General features: G+C 42.3%; 1 protein-coding gene across 1 annotated transcript; it reads left to right on the top strand.

Moving 5' to 3' along the window:
• The first annotated feature begins 11,318 nt into the window (after positions 1-11,318).
• On the top strand, positions 11,319-19,670 carry txn2 (thioredoxin 2). Its single transcript, XM_061701656.1, has 4 exons — positions 11,319-11,380; positions 17,089-17,366; positions 17,829-17,952; positions 18,847-19,670. Exons 2-4 carry the CDS (start codon positions 17,089-17,091, stop codon positions 18,961-18,963), a joined length of 519 nt encoding a protein of 172 aa, XP_061557640.1. The 5' UTR covers positions 11,319-11,380; the 3' UTR covers positions 18,964-19,670.
• The last annotated feature ends 1,574 nt before the right edge of the window (positions 19,671-21,244 follow it).

Here is a 21,244-nt window from a genome sequence, read left to right as displayed (position 1 = left end):
ATCCAAATGTAATCAAAGGAAGTGAGTTATTATACAGGGTGATTGAAAAGTAACTCCCTATTTTAAAATACTTATAATTTATTCATATGTTGTAATAGTCTTCTCAATTCTTTTATGTATGTTCCATGTTTAAAAGAGCAAGTCTATTCTACCAAACCAACGGCTTTGCGACTCTCTCGCTCTCTTTCTCTCTCTTTTTCTCTCTCTCTCTCTCTCTCTCTCTCTCTCTCTAGCTCTCTAGCTCTCTAGATCTCTGCTTTCCTTAGTTCATTTGGTCAGTAGTTTTCTTTAGTAGAGAGCAGAGATGTGGACTTGCCTCCATATTCTCACTGTCATTTGTCAGGAAGTGTGCGCCACCTGAGCGCTGCGCATGCAGCTAACTGATACATGCACACTTGTTGTTGTTGATGTTTTCCTTTCCCCTTTCTCAGACTTTGAGCAAAAAAAAAAAAAAATCAGTCATTTGTGCCAACAGGACATAAAGTATACGTACCCTCTTCTTCCTTACAGTATAAACAAGAAGTAGTAGTATAAGACGTACACACCTGCTGCAAACAAAAACACACCAACTTGTCGTATTTTAATAGCATTAAAGCACAGCCAAACAATATTTTAATACTTGTTAACTAAAACTGCCCAGTCTGTTGTAGTTTAAAGGAAATTAACTTTTTTTTACCTTAGTGGTAAGATTTCAGTTTTCAATTATGGGTGCAAAAAGAAAAAAAAAACAAAAAAAATTAAAGCAAAATACTTGGCCACTCGAAATTCAAATGCCAAAGTTTTATAATTTAGAATTCTGGGGGGAAAATAGTCATAATATGATATATGATATAATATGATATATATATATATATATATATATATATATATATACAACCAGTACCCCGCCTCCTGCCCGATGATAGCTGGGATAGGCTCCAGCACTCCCGCAACCCTTGTGAGGATAAGCGGCTCAGAAAGTGGATGGATGTTTTTTGACATTTTGAGGTGATCTTTGAGATTAATTTCTTCGATCTTAAACTCCAGTAAATAACTTCGAGAACATGCATCCCATCAATTGTGATTGTGGTCCAGAAATATTTGGACAATGACCGAGTTTGGCTATTGAACATTCATTCATTCATTTTTCGTACCGCCTCACTAGGGTCACGGGCGTGCTGGAGCCTATCCCAGCTATCTTCGGGGGAGAGGAGGGGTACACCCTGAACTGGTCACCAGCCAATTGCAGGGCACATGTAAACAAAAAAACATTCACACTCACCTTCACACCTACGGGCAATTTAGAGACTTCAATTAACCTACCATGGATGTTTTTGGGATGTGGAAGGAAAACGGACAACCCGGAGAAAACTCACGCAGGCACATGGAGAACATGCAACCTCCATTCAGGCGAGGCCGGGATTTGAACCCCGGTCCTCAGAACTGTGAGGCAGAGGTGCTAACCAGTCGTCCACCGTGCCCCATTGAACATTACTGTGGTCAATTAATTGCTTTGTGTTAACTACAAGTCCACTGCTTAAAAAATGAGGTGAGAAAACTTTAATATTTATTTATCCAGGCAACTACAGGTGAAATATAATTCAAATAAATGTTCTGATTATATATTAATTATAATTATGTAACTTTATATACTGTGTATAAAACTTATGTGCTCACACACACACACACACACACACACACAAAGAGGTTTACAGAGTGCAAAATTTTGCATTGGCCAAACCTCCATCTTCTTCCCACACAATCCATCTCTCTCTGTCAGTGCTCGGAGGTGATGTAACAGGACCATGTAAACAAGCCCAATGCGTCAAGAAAAAATGCAGGCAATGAAACCAAATGAGGCTCACAGTGGACACACACAACAGTCCATCCATCCATTTTCAACACCGCTTATCCTGGTTAGGGTCGCGGGGCGCTGGAGTCTATCCCAACTGACTTCGGGTGAAAGGCGGACTACACCCTGAACTGGTCGCCAGCCAGTCGCAGGGCACATATAATCACGGACAACCATTCGCACTCACATTCACACCGTCACTGAGTGGGAACTGGACCCATGCTGCCCGCACTAAAGTCAGGCGAGTGTACCCACTACACAATCAGTGACACACACAACAGTGTTTTCCCCATATTTCTATGTAATGTCAATGCACTCTTCAAAGACTTTTTACATCAGTGGCTTCCATCCCAAACATAAAAAAACAAGCCTGCCAAATTTCTAAACACATGCCAAAGCAGAAGTAGTCATTTGCCTTTGGGAGACCAGCACTACCACTGAGAACTTGCTTTATGTGTGCTAACCTTTTGATTCTAAGCTGACAGCAGACATCAAAATTTGTCATGGTCAGAGTGACACAAGTTTGCTTTACGAGTTTATTGAAAAAACAACAACTTCTCGGCAGGATTATAAAACACTCAGGCGGAGTAACGGTCAGAGTTGGAATAAAAGTTCATGTGAAATAGTTGGAAAAGTTGGGCAATGGCAGGTGACACAGAAAGGAAACTTTAAAAACAAGTCAGTTAAAGCTTCAAAGAAGAGCGTGAGGTGATGGGAGGATGTACGTATACATTGGAGGAGGTGAGAGGTGTGAAGCGCATGCCAGCAGCTAAGAAAATGGTAACAGTGAGAAACGGCTACAACTGGTTAGCAGAATGAGTTTAGTGGTACAAGGCAGCTAATTTTTCACATTAGATTCATCAACACAATGAGTTGTGCCGTGTATGGGAAATGAAAGAAAGGGGGGGGGGGGGGGGGGGAGGCCAGATGTGTGCTGTGAGGAGCACTTCTCATTACTATTTAAACTTCCTGTGGCACACTACATTTTTTAAACACAAACATTGAAACAGATCACAATTTCGTATCTCTCTCTCTCTCTGTTTCTTGCATTCATATCGCAACAGAACATTTTAAACAGATTCATTTGTGCAGTAAATCAATGTCCCAGCCGCAAGCCTTATATACAGTAAATGCTCGGGGCAAGCTACGAGGTGGCACAGAGACAATTTGTATCGTAGCAGGGGTGGGCAAACTACGGCCCGCGGGCCACATACAGTCCATTGATCATTTCAATCCGGTCCGCCAAAGTTTGGTACAGAATCGCCCAAATCATATCAAAATCATGACTGCAGTCATTTGACCTTGTCCTGTAATGCCCAGTGGTTCCACCAGGTAGCGCAGTAGGTACAGTGATACTTTGACTTGACTTTGGCTGTTCTGTTTTTACTCTGCTACTGCTCTGAACCCTTCTTCAACCATGAGTGGGCCAAAGAAAAGAATAGTCGACAGTGAGTGCCGAGTGTTTAATATAGAATGGACTACTAAATACTTTTTTACTGAAGTCAAAGGTTGTATGTAATTTGTTAAGAAACCATTTAGAGGAATATAACATCAACCGTCACTTTTCTACCAAGCATGCTGATTATGCTAACAGCCAATCAACACAGGAACTGATTGCTACGGCTCAGCGGTTAAAATCAAGCTTGCAGGTTCAGCAAAACACCTTTATCTGACAAACTGCCATCCAAGATTCAGTCACACAAGACCCTGAAACAGCGCCACGGGAGCTCCAGATGGAACTGATTGATCTCCAATGTGATACGGTCTTAAAAGAGAAGTTCAACTCTCAAACTGGATGAGTTATATGCTTCATTAAGCGTTGACAAATTTCCAAAAATCCAGAAGATGGCACAGAGGATGCTTGTGGCGTTCGGCTCTACATGTGTGTGTGAACAAACTTTTCGTGTGATGAACACCAACAAAACATCCTATAAATCCCAGCTGAGTGATAAACACCTCAGATGTGTTCTGAGAATTGCCACAACAAAACTAACGGCAGACTTTGATGTACTGTTAAAAAAAGGTCATTAACAAAAAAACACTGTTCCCATTAAAAGTAAATCTAAGTATTAACACTACGAGCTTTAATTTTTTAAATTTTTTATACGAAAGCATCTGGTCCTGGCTTGGCCCGCCTGTCAAATTTTAAATGTCAATCTGGCCCCTGAGCCAAAAGGTTTGCCCACCGCTGCTATATAGTATCGGAACTATATAAATATATTGCTTTTGTGATTATCAAGATACTTTAAAGTGTGAAAATTGACGTTTTTAAATACAACCCCAATTCCAATGAAGTTGGGACGTTGTGTTATACATAACTAAAAACAGAATACAATGATTTGCAAATCATGTTCAACCTATATTTAATTAAATACACAAAGACAAGATATTTAATGTTCAAACTGATAAACTTCGTTGTTCTTAGCAAATAATCATTAACTCTGAATTTTATGGCTGCAACACGTTCCAAAAATGCTGGGACAGGTGGCAGAAAAGGCTGAGAAAGTTGAGGAATGCTCATCAAACACCTGTTTGGAACATCCCATAGGTGAACAGGATAATTGGGAACAGGTGGGTGCCATGATTGGGTTTAAAAGGAGCTTCCCTGAATTGCTCAGTCATTCACAAGCAAAGATGGGGCGAGGTTCACCTCTTTGTGAACAAGTGCGTGAGAAAATAGTCGAACAGTTTAAGGACAATGTTCGTCAACGTACAATTGCAAGGAATGTAGGGATTTCATCATCTACGGTCCATAATATCATCAAAAAGCTCATTTCTCAGAAGCTAGAGAAATCACTGCATGTAAGCGCCAAGGCCGAAAACCAACATTGAATGCCCGTGACCTTCGATCCCTGAGGGCAGCACTGGATCAAAAACCAACATCGATGTGTAAAGGATATCAACACAGGAACTCAGCTCAGGAACACTTCAGAAAACCAATGTCAGTAAATGCAGTTTGGCGCTACATCCGTAAGTGCAACTTGAAACTATACGATGCAAAGCAAGTACCCAGAAACGCTGTCGGCTTCTCTAGCCCCGAGCTCATCGACGATGGACAGATGCAAAGTGGAAAAGTGTTCACATTTAAAATTGTTTTTGGAAATTGTGGACGTCGTGTCCTCCGGGCCAAAGAGAAAAAGAACCATCTGGACTATTATGGACGCAAAGTTCAAAAGCCAGCATCTGCGATGGTATGGGGCTGTGTTAGTGCCAATGGCATGGGTAACTTGCACATCTCTGAAGGCACCATTAATGCTGAAAGGTACATACAGGTTTTGGAGAAACATATGCTGCCATCCAACAATATTTTTCATGGATGCCCCTGCTTATTTCAGCAAAACAATGCCAAACCACATTCTGCACGTGTTACAACAGCGTGGCTTCGTAGTAAAAGAGTGCGGGCACTGGACTGGCCTGCCTGCAGTCCAGACCTGTCTCCCATTGAAAATGTGTGGCGCATTATGAAGCGGGCGGCATGGTGGCCGACTGGTTAGAGCGTCAGCCTCACAGTTCTGAGGACCCGGGTTCAATCCCCGGCCCCACCTGTGTGGAGTTTGCATGTTCTCCCCTTGCCTGCGTGGGTTTTCTCCGGGCACTCTGGTTTCCTCCCACATCCCAAAAACATGCATGGTAGGTTGATTGACAACTCTAAATTGCCCGTAGGTGTGAATGTGAGTGCGAATGGTTGTTTGTTTGTATGTGCCCTGCGATTGGCTGGCAACCAATTCAGGGTGTACCCCGCCTCCTGCCCGATGATAGCTGGGATAGGCTCCAGCACTCCCGTGACCCTTGTGAGGATAAGCATCTCAGAAAATGGATGGATGGACAACGTCCCAACTTCATTGGAATATGGGTTGCATCGTATGTTCTTGTTTTTCTAAATAATTGGGCATATAACCTCCATAAAACCATCAATTTTCTATACCATTATCCTCATTAGCGTTGTAGGTGAGGTGAAATCTATCCAAGCTGACCTTGGGCAAGAGGCGGGGTACAACCTGGAATGGTCACCAGCCAATCGCAGGGCACAAATAACCATTGACACTCATATACATATGGGGAATTGTGAGGCTTCAATTAACCTGACATGCATATTTTGGGAATATGGGAGGAGTGCACGGAGAAAATCCACCCACTCAAAAGGAGAACAAAGTCTACACAGGAAAGCTGTAACCCCGGATTCGAACCCCCAACCTCAGAACTGTGAGGCTGATGTGCAAAGCAATGCCTCGTAAAATCATTGTGTGTGACAACCTTGTTGCATCGAGAGATGTTGTTTTTCTCTTCAATGTCCATCTTCCCCATCGAGGAGTGACCTCACAGATATGTTGCAAGTTTTCCTGTGCTAAAAGTCTGATGACATAACCTAAAAGAAGCCACGCAGTGTACAACCTGTTCCAAAACAGAGGAAATGGGATTTAAAAAAAGAAGCAACGAGAAAGGCGTAGAAAGGACTTGTGGAGGAAAGGAATTAACTTCCAAAAGTTATTTTTAAACCAAGAACAGGAACTTTAATGTTGAGTTCCCAAACAGAACACATAAGTAAGTAAGTTTCCTAACTTACTCTTATGTGTTCCACTGAGGAGACAGGGCACTGCAGCTGACAGGTGTGTCATGTACACGAGTATCCATCTAAGCACCTTTTTAAAAAACTTTTCTCTCAACATGTGCTTTATGGCTACCCAATTATCTTCGGGCAAGTGATGTTTATCTCTCTGCAGACATAGGCACGCTCTATGCTCAAACCCCAAATGAAAGAAGAGAAAAAAAGTAATTCATTTGAACTTATAATAGTACGTTCCTGTTTTGCCACATCTGTATAAATGTCTCGTGCACATTGCATCTAGGGTAATTGATACTAACCATCAGATGGTATACAGAAAGGAATAACACAACACTTCAATTACAGGCCAGATAAAATGAAAAGAATCCAAATTGAAAAAAAAGATGATAGAGCGGGACTAAGTAAAAGAGTTGTCATCAACTCTAATCCTCTTGGTATATACTGATACACCCATAGGGAGTTATCATACAGTTCAGTGGTGCCTTGAGATATGAGGGTCTCGACTTAAGAGCAGGGGTGGAGCCAAGACTTTTCAGTGGGGTGGCCCAAAATTTTGTGTGGTGGCTACTGAATGAAGAAAGAATGGATGAAGAACATTTTTACTATAGCAATGTGGTTACCGCATAAACCAAGCATAGAGCCTAGATTATTATATTTCTTCTCCTAATATTATTACTACTTCTACTTTTTCTTCTTCTTTGTATTTACCAGTAGTCTGGGTGCCCCGTGGCCCCATGCTGCCTTTCACAGGCCAGTCTCGGTACAGCACCAGACCGCTAGCTTGGAGGAGGAGACTGGCAATTACCGGTATATCGTAAACATCCGCATATTCGCAGTTGGGCATCTGCGAATTTACCTATTTTCAGATTTTGAGCGGGGGGAAGCTATTCTCTATTGCTCGCTGAAATTTGCTGTTTTTGTGATCAGGCCAAAGCCATGTTCAATATAAAAATAAAGCCTTGGAACCATATTTTTGGCATCTTAGGCTCAAGGAACCCAGTATGGGGAGGGGCTTCATTTAGTCATGCCATAGCCTTGTCTAATAGAAAAAAAAAAAGTACTTTGCCGCCATCCTGTGGCATGGATTGGGAATTATACATTTTTTTGGGTGGGTGTCACGATTTCCCTTACAAATAGCGGCGGAACACTGTATATCGTTATGTGTGTAGTGTGATGCGCGTGGTGTAGGTCACCACAAGTACACCACGAACTACAAGAGCAGGAAAGCACACGTGGCAATTTTTCCCTTGTCCCGTGGGGTCTCTTACATCTAAAAAATCTTTTAAGATGCCAAATCAATACGCATGTACCCCTTGTAACACGTTATCTGTTTGGGAACACAGTGCACTTTGACTGGCGTCACAGAGTATAATTTCTTCTTAACCTTTAAACTTTGTCAGCTGTTGACAACCTAAGGTGAACCTTAGCACACACTCCCGACAGGGTCAGAGGAAACTGGGTCACCTGTACCTGTTACTGAGTGAGTGTGTGTCTTCCTGATGTAAGTCCACCCCACCAAGCACACAACGCAAGGTTACACCCTCCACGCTGGATACCAACGCCCCTCGCCTCCCACTCTGTGTCTTTGCCCTCCCCTCACCTACAAGGTGTCACAGAGAGCACCCTTGTTCAAGCCTTGTCCAGCTTTCCAGTGGGACCCTAAAAAATTCCAGATATCCATGCAATTTCCGGTGCAATGTTTATTTGGCAGTAAGGGGGGCCAGTGGGGCGGGCGAGATACCTTGAAAAAGGAGCCTCACTGACAAACAGTTTGGGCTGCGTTTGAGAGTAAACATGCGCAGGACAGCTATGTGAGGCCAGCAGTGAGATGAACTGAGGCTTGTGTGTTCTGGTCCTGGACACACCAATCCCACCTCAGCCAGCACATAGAGCACACCTCTGTTCAGAACCCAACCGCCACAGTCTAATAAACACCCACCCCCTCATGCCCTACTACCACCTCCTATTTGGACCTATTTGGACAGCGTCCTCTGTTGGAAAAATAATGCCACGACATTATAAGTAGGTTTATAAACAACTATCTGCATGAAATTACCTAACAACATAATTACGCAGAGTGATTTCATGCAGTATGCAAGGACAAAAACACATGATACAAACAATAATACAAATACGGCCACAGACATGCCACGTTCCAAGGATACAAACGGTATAGGGTAAAAATTGTCACACGGCACAAAAAGGCATACTCAGTTACCACCATACTCACAGTTTTTCATTTACTTGTTCTATATTTATAGTGATGGACTTCCGACTCTGATGATCCCCTGTATATAAATTCAGTCCTGACAATCTTGAGTCTCCTCCCCCAGTCCGTACCATGACTCCTGGAAAGTAGAAAGAATAAAGAGTAGTCGTGGAAAGTACAAGGAATAAAGAGTGGTAGTGGTGGTGGTCATCGTTGTTGTTGTTGTTGTTGAAGAAAGAAAGAAAAGAAGAAGCTAGGCTAACTGTTAGCTTAACTGGTGACTGCTCTGTGGTTGCAAACTCTTCTCCTAGTCATTTTTATTTTGGTTAATGACTTGGAAAACGGGCGGCACGGTGGACGACTGGTTAGAGCGTCAGCCACACAGTTCTGAGGACCCGGGTTCAATCCCCGGCCCCGCCTGTGTGGAGTTTGCATGTTCTCCCCGTGCCTGCGTGGGTTTTCTCCGGGCACTCCGGTCTCCTCCCACATCCCAAAAAACATCCATTCATTGGAGACTCTAAATTGCCCGTAGGCATGACTGTGAGTGCGAATGGTTGTTTGTTTCTATGTGCCCTACAATTGGCTGGCAACCAGTTCAGGGTGTACCCCGCCTCCTGCCCGATGACAGCTGGGATAGGCTCCAGCACGCCCGCGACCCTAGTGAGGAGAAGCGGCTCAGAAAATGGATGGATGGATGGACTTGGAAAACGGCAGCGCGGCTGACGACTTGTTAGCACATCCGCCTCCCAGTTCTGAGGACCCGTGTTCAAATCAGGCCTCGCATGTGTGGACTTTGCATGTTCTCCCCATGCCTGCGTGGGTTTTCTCCGGGTACTTCGGTTTTCTCCCACTACCCAAAAACATGCATGGTAGGTTAATTGATTACTCTAAATTGTAGGTGTGTATGTGAGTGTGAATGTTTGTTTGTTTATATGTCCCCTGCGATTGGCTGGCAATTGGCTGGGGACCAGTTCAGGGTGTACCGTGCCTCTTGCCCGAAGATAGCTGGGATAGGCTCCAGCACGCCTGCAACCTTAGTGAGGATAAGCGGTACGGAAAATGGATGGATGGACTTGGAAGACATGTTATATAAACATTCAACACTATTTATGTTGGGCAATTGCGCAAGCTTGTGGTTGCTTCCTAATTGTATGAATTGTTCCGTTTCACGTCACAATCACGGAGTCCGTAGTTCCAACTTGTCATCGTAGATATTGAAAAGGTATAATATTTGCGATTTTTGACATAACCATTTTTTGAGCAGGGGAAGAAAAATAATTCTTAACGCATCACATACAGCAGGATAATCATTCAGGCATTTGATTATCGGGCCTTTGCTGACTTTGATCGGAAGAGAGGAAAAATAATCAAATTTGGCCCGTTTATCGGTATTTATGATTTATTCAGGGCAGGTTATAGCTGAGCGCATTTAATACAGATGATGTCCTTTCATGTGTGAAATTATGAGAGTAGGGTCAAACTGAAGCCAGAAATACACTTAGGGAACTTATATACAGTATCTGTTTCTTTGGCAGAGAGCGAGAGACCGCATCTCACATCAACGTCTGTAGTGGTAAGTGAAGGGAGGGGATGGGGGTGTTTTGAGGGTCGGGGCTGTTTTCAGGAAGCAGGTGGAGTACATGTAAGAGAGAATTCAGCTGACAGGTGGGAGGTGGGAAAGTGGGACTTGTGTCTCTAGTGTGGCCAGCCACTCTGTCTGGCTCTCTTGGATACAAATATCCATTGCCTGTTATTTGTAGTGATGTAGTCCAGGCACTTACCGTCTGCAATACCCCTCCGTCAATGCTAGCAATAAATATTTGACTTTACATTCACATTGCATCCTCCTTCATTTGCTGTGGTTTATTTTTTTATTTTAAAGCATTCTCTGATGTCTAAAGTGAAGTCAAAGCTCTGTACTCCCTGTGGCTGCCTGCTGTTGGCTATCTCGGGGGTTAAGAAAGTTCATATTTGTCCCACTGTGCATTTTATACGTTAAGGCTTGTTGACCATGTGTCTAAAAACAGATCTATTTGAAATCCTTATATGGGAAATTCAATTTGAACTATTTAATTTTAAATCAATTTAGACACATACACCAGATATAAAAAATCTACACACTCCTGTTCAAATGTCAGGTTTTTGTGATATCAAAAACACTATGTTTGGAGCAAACACAGCACTGCTCAGTCAACACTAAAAGAACACCATACCACAGTGACGTATGGTAGTGGCAGAATCATGCTTTGGGGCTGTTTTTCTTCAGCTGGAACTGGGGCCTTTGACAAGGTGGAAGGAATTATGAACAGCTCCACATACCAGCCAGTGATGGCAGAAAACCTTCAGGCTTCTGCACTAAAGCAAACAAACAAACAAAAGGAAAAGCCCACATCTGAAATGGAATAGTGGTTAATCACCTAGGGGTCTAGAGACACTCCTTAATTGAGGTTGGTATAAATTCATATTTATTCATTCATCTATCTTTACTGTTACTTCAATTGCATTCAGTGATTAAAATTTTAAGTCTGGAGTACATGGTTGAATTGTTTGCATTGTTTTTTAAAGCACTCTATATAAATAAAGCTTAGTTGAGAGTTCAGTTAATTTGATTTGATGAGGACTTGAGCCACATTAATATGTATGCGATTCTGTCTTGACCACGAGATGGCAGTAATCACAACACTGTGTGAATGAGAGACGTTAAAATGCTGCCAAACTACACCGGAAGTACTGCTTGGGTCCTTGAGACCAAGTACAGCGAAAGTCGAGCAGGAAGGTAAGCTCTGAAAGAACTTGACTTTTATATCGAATTATTTTGCGTGTATGTGGCATTTGTAGCATTTTTGTCAGTTTCGGTCGGAGTGTTTTTTGTTGTATTTTCAGTGAGGGGTGTTCGGGTAGGGTTTGGTCGAGGAGGGCGAAGAGGGCAAACATACGTAACGTATCTTAATGGAAGAAGGAATGGCTGTGCTGGTTGATAGTTACGCAGTAAATATAGTGGCCCGGAAAGCACTTACGAGGATCATGGCAGAGAATTGCTCAGTTCATATGATCCACATCAGTTAAACGACGCGTTAAACTCTATCAATATCTATTATTCTCATGTTCGCGTTGATCAGCATAGAAAGATGTCCCCTTACACTCGCACGCCACTTGACAACCCTCAATTAGTGCACATCATGAACACATGCAAACTGTCTCAAAATACTCTACTGCTTAAATAAGCGGATGGAGTGCTAAAATAAATGGATTGCATTGATTGGTTCAGAGCTAGCTATGATATACATCATATCCATCAGTCAGGCCAAGGGAAAACCACTAGATAATTAGGCAGAGTCATGATTGGGTATAAAAGTAGGATCCTGGAAAGCATTGTATGAGGTTCACCGCTTTGTGAACAACTGCATGAGCAAATAGTCCAACCATTTAGGAACAATGTTTCTCAACATACAATTGCAAGGAAATTAGGGATGTCATCATCTACAGTGCATATCATTTTAAAAAATTCTGTGAATCTGGATAACTCTTTGCATGTAAGCAGTAAGGCCGAAAAACAACATTGAATACCCATGACCTTCGATCCTTCAGGCGGCACTACATTAAAAACCGGATATTGCCACGTGGCCTCAGGAATGATTTATATAACCGTTATCAGTTAACACAGTTTGTCGCTACATCTACAAATGCAATTTAAAACTCTACCATGCAAAGCATACCTAGAAACTCCACTAGCTTCTCTGGGCCTGAGCTCATCTGAGATGGACTTACACTAAGTGGAAAAGTGTGCTGGGATCTCACGAGTCCACATTTCAAGTTGTTTTTGGTAGCTTTTACACAATCAGGATTTTTGGGGCCGATCACCGAGTTTAAAAAATAAAAAATAAATGACTGATCCGATCACAAGATGGAGCGATGTGTCTATTTAAATGACTTGTTCATTTACTGTATATACTTGTATACTGAGTATCTTCAAAAATATTCTCTAGTCAGGTGATGGATTCTAATCAGTCAGGTCAAACCAACATTACAACATGACAGAAATAATGGGTGCTAACTTACTGTAATTAAATTACTTTGTTGTAGTTAAATTACTTCACACACCGAAAATTTTTCGAGCATGATTCAACCTAACGCCGGCATGTTTATGTACAACCATTTGTGCTACCACTACCTTGCTAGTCTACATAATGTTTTGTTAGCTGCTTGTGAGCCGTCTCGTATTAAAAGTAAGTGAACATACCTCAAGCAATCGTTGAACGAACGTCTTCTCCCGAGCACCGGTGACCACTACGCGTTTTCTCCCAGTTTGTTCGTTTTTGACCCAACACAACACGTGTGCGATCCATTGTTTTTGTCGTGGCCGTGGAAACGAGTGTATCCGGTCGCGTATGATTTGACAAAGCCCAGTGGTCGTAAATAATGTCAAAAGAAAATAAACTAGATTTTCAGAATCAGAATCATCTTTATTTGACAAGGATGTCCAAAAAACACACAAGGAATTTGTCTCCGGTAGTTGGAGCCGCTCTAATACGACAACAGACAGTCAATTGACAGAGAACACTTTGAGACATAAAGACATTGACAAAAAAAAAAGTCACTGAGCAATAAAGGGTTAATAGTTATCTGGTTATGCCGGTACAAATTTTTTTTTGACAATAGTGCAAAAGATGCAGAGTCCTCTAGCACTTAGAGCAGTTCAAATGACTAATATTTTTGTATTCAAATATACTGTATACGACGGCAACGCGGAGTAAGTGTCTTTTGCGGAGCCAATCAATGACGTAATTGATCGGATCGGCGAATTATGACATTAAGCCCGATGAGTCGATCAGCATAAGATGCAAATTATCGGCCAATACCGATCAAGCTGATCAGATCGGTGTAAAGTCTAGTTTTTGGAGGAAATGGATGTCATGTTGTTTTGGCCAAAGAGGAAAAGGACCATCCGGATTGTTATCAGCTCAAAGTTTGAAAGCCAGCATCTGTACCATCCCGTTTCAAACGCTCCACCATCATTCCAGTCCCCAAGAAACCTGCTATCTCTGGTCTGAATGACTACAGGCCTGTCGCTTTGACATCTGTGGTCATGAAGTCCTTTGAACGTCTCGTGCTGGACCACCTCAAGAGTGTCACAGGTCCCCTGCTGGACCCCCTGCAGTTTGCCTACCAAGCGAACAGGTCTGCGGATGATGCAGTCAACATGGGACTGCACTTCATCCTAGAACACCTCGACAGTGCAGGGACCTACGCGAGGATCCTGTTCATGGACTTCAGCTAAGCGTTCAACACCAGCATCCCTGAACTCCTTTCATCCAAGGTTCTCCAGCTCAGCGTCTCACCTGCCATCTGCCAGTGGATTTACAGCTTTCTGGCGGGCAGGACACAGCAGGTGAGGCTCGGGGAGGCCACCTCATCCACACGCAGTATCAGCACTGGGGCGCCCCAAGGTTGTGTCCTCTCTTCTCTCTCGACACGAACGACTGCACCTCAGCGCACCCGACTGTCAAACTCCTGAAGTTTGCAGATGACACCACTGTCATCGGCCTCATCAAGGACGGTGACGAGTCTGCATATCGACAGGAAGCGGAGCGGCTGGAGCTGTGGTGCGGCCGACAACCTGGAGCTGAACACGCTCAAGACTGTAGAGATGATCGTGGACTTCAGGAGGCATCCTTCGCCACAGCTGCCCCTCACGTTGTCCAGCTGCCTTGTGTCAACCGTCGAAACCTTCAAGTTCCTGGGAATTACAGTCTCTCTGGACCTGAAGTGGGTGACCAACATCAACTCCGTCCTCAAAAAGGCCCAGCAGAGGATGTACTTCCTGCGGCTTCTGAGAAAGCACGGCCTGCCACCGGAGCTGCTGAGACAGTTCTACACAGCGGATCGAATCAGTCCTGTGTTCTTCCATCACAGTCTGGTTTGGTGCTGCTACAGAAAAGGACAAACTCCGACTACAACGGACAATCAAACCTGCTGAAAAGATTGTCGGTACCCCCCTACCCACCCTTGAGGACTTGCACGCTGCCAGAACTAAGACAAGAGCGTGCAAAATCCTCTCGGACCCTCCGCATCCCGGTCACCAGCTCTTCCAGCTCCTTCCCTCAGGTAGGCGTTACCGATCAATGCAAACTAGAACTACCAGACATTCCAACAGCTTCTTCCCTCTTGCGATCAACTTCTTAAACACCTAACACCTACAATTTCATTACAACATGCTGGCAATTTTTTTACTTGAGTTTGTTGTCACATTTCTGTGAGGCCAATTATGTATTACTCGTGCAGTCACTGTAGTTGTCTCGCCATGCTACACTATTTGCATATACTGGCCACTCATGCCAGAGTAGCAGCTGCTCCATTTGCACACTGATTGAGGAGTATCTGCAACATTTGCACAACCAACATTGTCCCAGACTATCGCACTACTCGTCACTTTAAACCGCATACACTCCTTGAAGTCTCGGTACCCTTTGCACAATGGTTATTGCACCGGACTATTGCAATATTAGTCATTCGAACTGCTCTAAGTGCAAGTGGACTCTGCATCCTTTTGCACAATTGTAAAAAAAAAAAAAATTGTACCGGCATTACCAGATAACTAGCAACCCTTTACTGCTCAGTGACTGTTTTTTTTTTTTTTGGTCAATGTCTTTCTGTCTCCAAAGTGTTGTGTAAATTGACTGTCTGTTGTCGTACTAGAGCGGCTCCAACTACCGGAGACAAATTCCTTGTGTGTTTTTTGTACATACTTGGCAAATAAAGATGATTCTGTAATGATATGAGGGTGTGGCATGGCATGGGTAATTTGCACATCTGTGAAGGCACAATTAATGCTGAAAGGCACTTACAGGTTTTGGAGCAACATATGCTGCCATCCAAGCAACGTCTTTTTCAGGGACGTCCCTGCTTATTTCTGCAAGGCAATGCCAAGCCTGCTCATGTTACAACAGTGTGGTTTTGTACTGGCCTGCCAGCAGTACAAACCTGTCTTCCATGTGAAAATGTGTAGTGCATTATGAAGTGCAATATACGACAGCGGAGTCCGCAGGCGGTTGAGCAACTAAAGTGGTACATCAAGCAAGAATGGGAAAGAATTCCACTGACAAAGCTTCAACAATTGGTGTCCTCAGTTCATAAATGTGTATTGAGTGTTTTTTAACACAGTGGTAAACATACCTCTGCCTCAGCTTTTTTGGAATGTGTTGCAGGCATTAAATTCTAAATGAGTAAATATTTGCAAAAAGAAAACAGTTATCACTTGGAGCCTTAAATATCTTTGTGGTGTAATCAATTGAATATGGGTTGAAAATTATTTGCATATCATTGTATTCTGTATTCCAAACATCCCAACTTTATTGGAATGGGGGTTTGTACAAATCTCTTAATTTTGAAAACAATTATCAACAAATCTCTAAATTTTGAAAACAACTATCAACATTTTTGCCTATTTTCTAAGATGTTACGGACCAAACCGGGAACTGAATCATAATCAATTTATATTTGTTCATTTTCTGTAGTCAATTTGAAATGTCCCATTTTTAATAAAGGGATGGAAGATTTTTGTAATCTTTCATCGATTAATCAAAAAAAATAACAGATTCATTTATTATTAAGGTCATTACTTGCCGCCCTAAACATATGTACAATTAAAATGGGATGCATTTTCCAGATGTGAGACAGGCCTCAACTCCAACAATGTTCAAATCCAGGTGGAAACAGTTCTATTTAGTTGTGCAAATGATCACTCATAATATTTCATCTGCCATCCTCTCTTTTAATGTAGCTGTACTTTGAATTGCCTTTGTGATCTACAAATAAGCTTTGCCTCACCTTGTCATATAAATTACCATTAACTGGATGCCTCCCGTTTGTATTCAATTAAATTTACTGGTCTTGAGCATTTACACATTTTTGTAGTCTAGTTTCTACACACAAGAACACTTTTACACAGAGGTCTTTATTGTTCTAAGTTTCGTGGCATGCTCCTCTCGTGAGGATAAGCGGTTCAGAGAATGGATGGATGGATAGTAACAAAGATAGTAAATGATGAAGATGTTGGTGTAACTATTACAAATGCATACCTACTTTTGCACCCACTTCTATGTGTGTGCATACATGCACATACAGTATTTGCATACATGTACAGTATGTATACTATGAACGTCATGAATTCAGAAACTATGCTACAAGTCAAAGGTTTGGACACTTACTCGTGCTATTGAATGAGAAACTGTGTCCATACTTTTGACTGGTAGTGGATCTTGTTTGTGATTGTTATTAATCTTTAAATTGTATTGGTGTGTGGCATTTTTGATTGCATTTTTAATGGTATGGTATACACTCCAAAGAATCACTAAAAGGACTAAGGTGCCTTGATTCTTAGCTGGGCTTTTACTCTACTCATAACTCGACCAACTTTGTTTTGCTTGATAAGGATTTAGGATTAATAGTCACCCTCTGTTGTTGTGTCTTATGCCTTTGGCTTAGATGGCTTATAGGCTCCTAGTACGCAGGATTTGGACGCTCTCTGCAAAAGAGATCCGCTGCCTCCCAGCATCCTCTGCTGCTGTCGCCTCCACTTCCTTTTCCACCTCCCTGCAGCCTTCAACAGCCCGGGTCTCCTTCCTCTCCGCCTCACACACTCTGCATCGTGCTCTTCCTCACGCCTCCCGTCGGCATGTCTCCTTCAATGTTCAGGACAATGAGGATTTCACAGAGAGGGTCGTCAAGAGTCAACTGCCAGTGCTGATTGACTTTCATGCACAGTGAGTATGCACAGTGCAGATAATTGTTTTTAATAAAAGATTGCCTTGAAGGTTACAATATAATGTTGCTGAACACTGCAGTATATCACAAAGATTATTTGCATTAAATTAACAATTCCATGTTTATAGGTACAGTTGCAACATAAATTATTCAGAAAAATTACATGCAAACTTCAAGAACAATTTTAAATAGTGCAACATTAATATTACAACACAAGATGTCATTTCCAAGTTATACTATCTCAGTTATATAAGCACTTAATGACAAGCATCTTTAGTATTTAGTAGAACACCATTTTGTTACTGTTATTGTTAATGATCTGCTGCAATTGTGATGCTTTAACCACACACCAGCTCCTGGCAGCATAGAAAATGAGGGTTGAAGATGCAACCTTAGTCAAATGCCCATTGCTACATTGTACAATGTTGAATGCATACTACCATTTTTGTGTATGCTTCCAGGTGGTGCGGTCCTTGTAAAATTCTTGGCCCAAGGTTGGAGAAGGCTGTTGCAAAACAAAAAGGCCGTGTTGCCATGGCAAAAGTAGACATTGACGATCACACAGACCTGGCTATTGAATATGGGGTGAGATGGACACTTTATTTACTTTGGTCCAACATCAATGAAAATGATGCATATAAACTCATTAAAAAAAATCAAATGTGGCTCAGTGACCCAGTGTTTTCTTTTTCAAGCCATGCTTTATTACTGGTAAATTGGTCCAAATAATGAAAGGGGGGGATCCTCTCCTACAATGTTCATATGTTGGATCTCCAGCAAAACAGTTCTGTTGTTCTGGTGCCAGAGACTTTATTTTCTAACTGTTGAAAACATAACCTTCTTGGTGGAGGCAAACAGACTACATAATAAAGTCTGGAAGGCACTTACTAGACAACTCGTTATGTACACTAGTCTAATGTAATGTTTCTTAATTTTGAGTTAGACTGTCAGAGGTTTTGTGTTCTCTATGTGCAGTGGTGTCAAGCTGCACTGCATCATACCAAGCATAAATGTATGTAAGCAATTAAGGTCACGAGAATATTAGAAATATCTCTTGGCATCAGTGCCATTCTGCATCCCTATAAATTACAACAATTACAAAGTTTTGATGCAGGTCTTTTTTTAAATGTCATAACTAGATTTTGTAAGTGCCTCAACTGTCTGGCGAGTGTATCATAAGATACATTTAATTCAAAGTCTGCTGCACCCACTGCAGATAAATCTGTAGGCACCAACTACTTGATCTCAACAACAGTATCGTTCTTCAATTTTGATGAGGTTATATTGTTTTCTCAGATTAAATATAATTCAAATCGCTGATAACGTTTAAATTTAGGCTAACCATATTATTGGAACTTGTTTTGTTAGTTAAGATTTTGTGGTCCATCTGCATTGTCATAAATGCGTTTCCAAATGTACTGTTTCTGATTTTGTACAATATTGGTGACTTTGACAGAGGGATTCTGTTTGCTGTCACAGGTGTCTGCCGTTCCAACAGTTATCGCGATGAGAGGAGGCGATGTTGTCGACCATTTCGTGGGGATCAAAGATGATGATGAACTGGACTCATTTGTCAGCAAGATCATTGGGAAATAAACCAGCTTTCCCAGGCCTGTCACTTCACCACCACCATCACTGTGCCGTTTTCAATGATTCTGGCGTTCCCATTTAGAGTCTGTTGAGCATCAAGACCTCGACAACAGCCAAGCTGTGTCCGTGCTCACACCCATCCCTAGTGTCACTGCTTTTGCCGTGTACTGTCTCGTCTGTCTCTCTGTTTCTTGTTTTAGTAATGGGTGTGGACCTCCATTGACCTTGGAAGTAAATTCTGTGCACCTTCCTCAAGCACTTACTGTCGTTAGTGACAGCTCCAACAGCTTTATTCAAACCTTTACAGGCGGTGTGTTACGTGTAATAGTTGTTCATAGGAGAAAATACACCACAGTACTGAGCTTATATTGTGGACTATGAGGGATGAACATTTAAAGTTTTAGTAGTAAAGAGGATTTAACTTAAAACCTGAGAACTGAATGAGGTATGTTAGTGTTAACTGTAGTTTCTGCTTTCGTCCACGCGAGGGTAGCGTTTCTCTTACATGACCAAACCACACAAATGATCGTTTTACACCAATATGCCTAGTAATGTGATTGAAAATGCGAGTTTGTGCATGTGCACCTTTGGGTCCTGACTGTGAAACTTGCAAGATGCAGGAATTGCAAAGAATTTGCTTTCATTTATTACTGAAATGAACGCTGTACTGAAAACAACCACATGAAGTAATAAAGAAATCAAAATGTTTTGCATTTGACTTGGTTCATTTCCTGTGATGAAAGTAAAAATTTTCCATTGAGTGTGACAAATGCATGTGTAACCCATGAGCTGTTATTGGTGTGTTTGATAGAAGTGAAGGTACCCTAAGGACAGGCACATATTTACAGTAGTCATTTGGGGGCCCGCCACATCTGTGTAGTGCACTGATAAAAACATTTTTTTTACCTCAGGACAAGGTCTTCAATGATAAAATCCTTATGAGGAATTCAGATGTCCAGTGGGATTCATTGTTTTTTTTAATATATAAATAACACTAGCTGTAACATGGAGGGTAAATGTGAACTTTACATGAGACAGAATAGCATTATCACCCTGTATTGTGAATGAATCCCATGGGTTGAAAAAACAAGACACACATGGCCCATGCAGGGTCTCTCTCCTATTGTATGTGGTAGTTTGAGCACTTGATGAGTCATGGTCCCAAAGAAAAAGGGTAAAAAAAGTAAAAAGTCATGCAAACGGAGTTTGACATGACTGTTGACTCTTTCTCATCATTGCCCTCATCTCCACACAGCTGGCAGACCAGCCTTCCTTTGGTTCCTCTTATTCATTTTTATTATTCAGAGCCCAGTTGACCTAATGCTTATCAAACGACAATCAGTAGACTTGCACTTTACTCTTTCCTTCTCTGATGAGATCACTGCAATGATGTGGGCATGCAGAGCCGTTCAGTAGCACCCACAGGAGAATTTAGTCGGGGGAATTCCACTGGTATTATTTATAGTATGCATGATGGAAGCAAGTACAGTAAGCCGAAGCAGATGAAGGCCCAGACGTACGACTGTTCCATCGATCCATCCATCCATTATCTTATCCTCACAAGGGTCGCGGGTGTGCTGGAGCCTATCCCAGCTATCATCGGGCAGGAGGCGGGGTACACCCTGAACTGGTTGCCAGCCAATCGCAGGGCACATACAAACAAACAACCATTCGCACTCACATTCACGCCTACGGGCAATTTAGAGTCTTCAGTGCTGCCTCAAAAGACATTCCTAACATAGTTTTGTCTTGGACGGAATGACAGCATCGTTGTTAATGATGTACCATCAGCAAACACTGCCTGACTCTCTTTTAACCGCCCTGGACCTGACACACTCAATCAAGATTAGGTCATTCTCTCAATGTCAGCCTTTTGACAAGAACAGAGAAATAACGACAGGCTCCCGTGGTTGGAGAACAGCATGTAACTCGACACCTCTTCCGGCAAAAACAATAGACCACACCTCCATCCTCACTCCCGTCTGCGTGGATGTGTGTTACTCAACTCTCTCTTGTGACCATATAAGGCAAAAAAAAGTCGTGTGAGAGCTGCTGGTCAAACTGCACAGTGCAGACAGGCAGAGCCGCAGAATTCTTCTATGACTCCTCCGATTTGTTTGCCTTTCTCACTAACTGAAACCGTTAATATTGGTGGCGTGTTTGATGGAAATCCTGTGTGTGATTGTTGACTAAGTTTTCTGTTGTGTGCGTGGAACAGAAAAGCCCCCTGGAACAACACAAAGACTTGGCTTGGCTCCTGACTGTTTAGTGTTTACAGTAAATTCAT

This window comes from Phycodurus eques, chromosome 16, assembly GCF_024500275.1.
Source record: "Phycodurus eques isolate BA_2022a chromosome 16, UOR_Pequ_1.1, whole genome shotgun sequence".
Taxonomy (NCBI): domain Eukaryota; kingdom Metazoa; phylum Chordata; class Actinopteri; order Syngnathiformes; family Syngnathidae; genus Phycodurus; species Phycodurus eques.
Note: the sequence above shows the minus strand (reverse complement) of the source record. Positions and strands in the feature narration are given on the sequence as shown.

Coding starts and splice junctions, on each gene's coding strand:
- txn2 (XM_061701656.1), top strand. CDS start 17,089: ATGGCTTATAGGCTCCTAGTACGCAGGATTTGGACGCTCTCTGCAAAA. Junction 17,367..17,828: donor CTGATTGACTTTCATGCACA/GTGAGTATGCAC, acceptor GTATGCTTCCAG/GTGGTGCGGTCCTTGTAAAA. Junction 17,953..18,846: donor ACCTGGCTATTGAATATGGG/GTGAGATGGACA, acceptor TTGCTGTCACAG/GTGTCTGCCGTTCCAACAGT.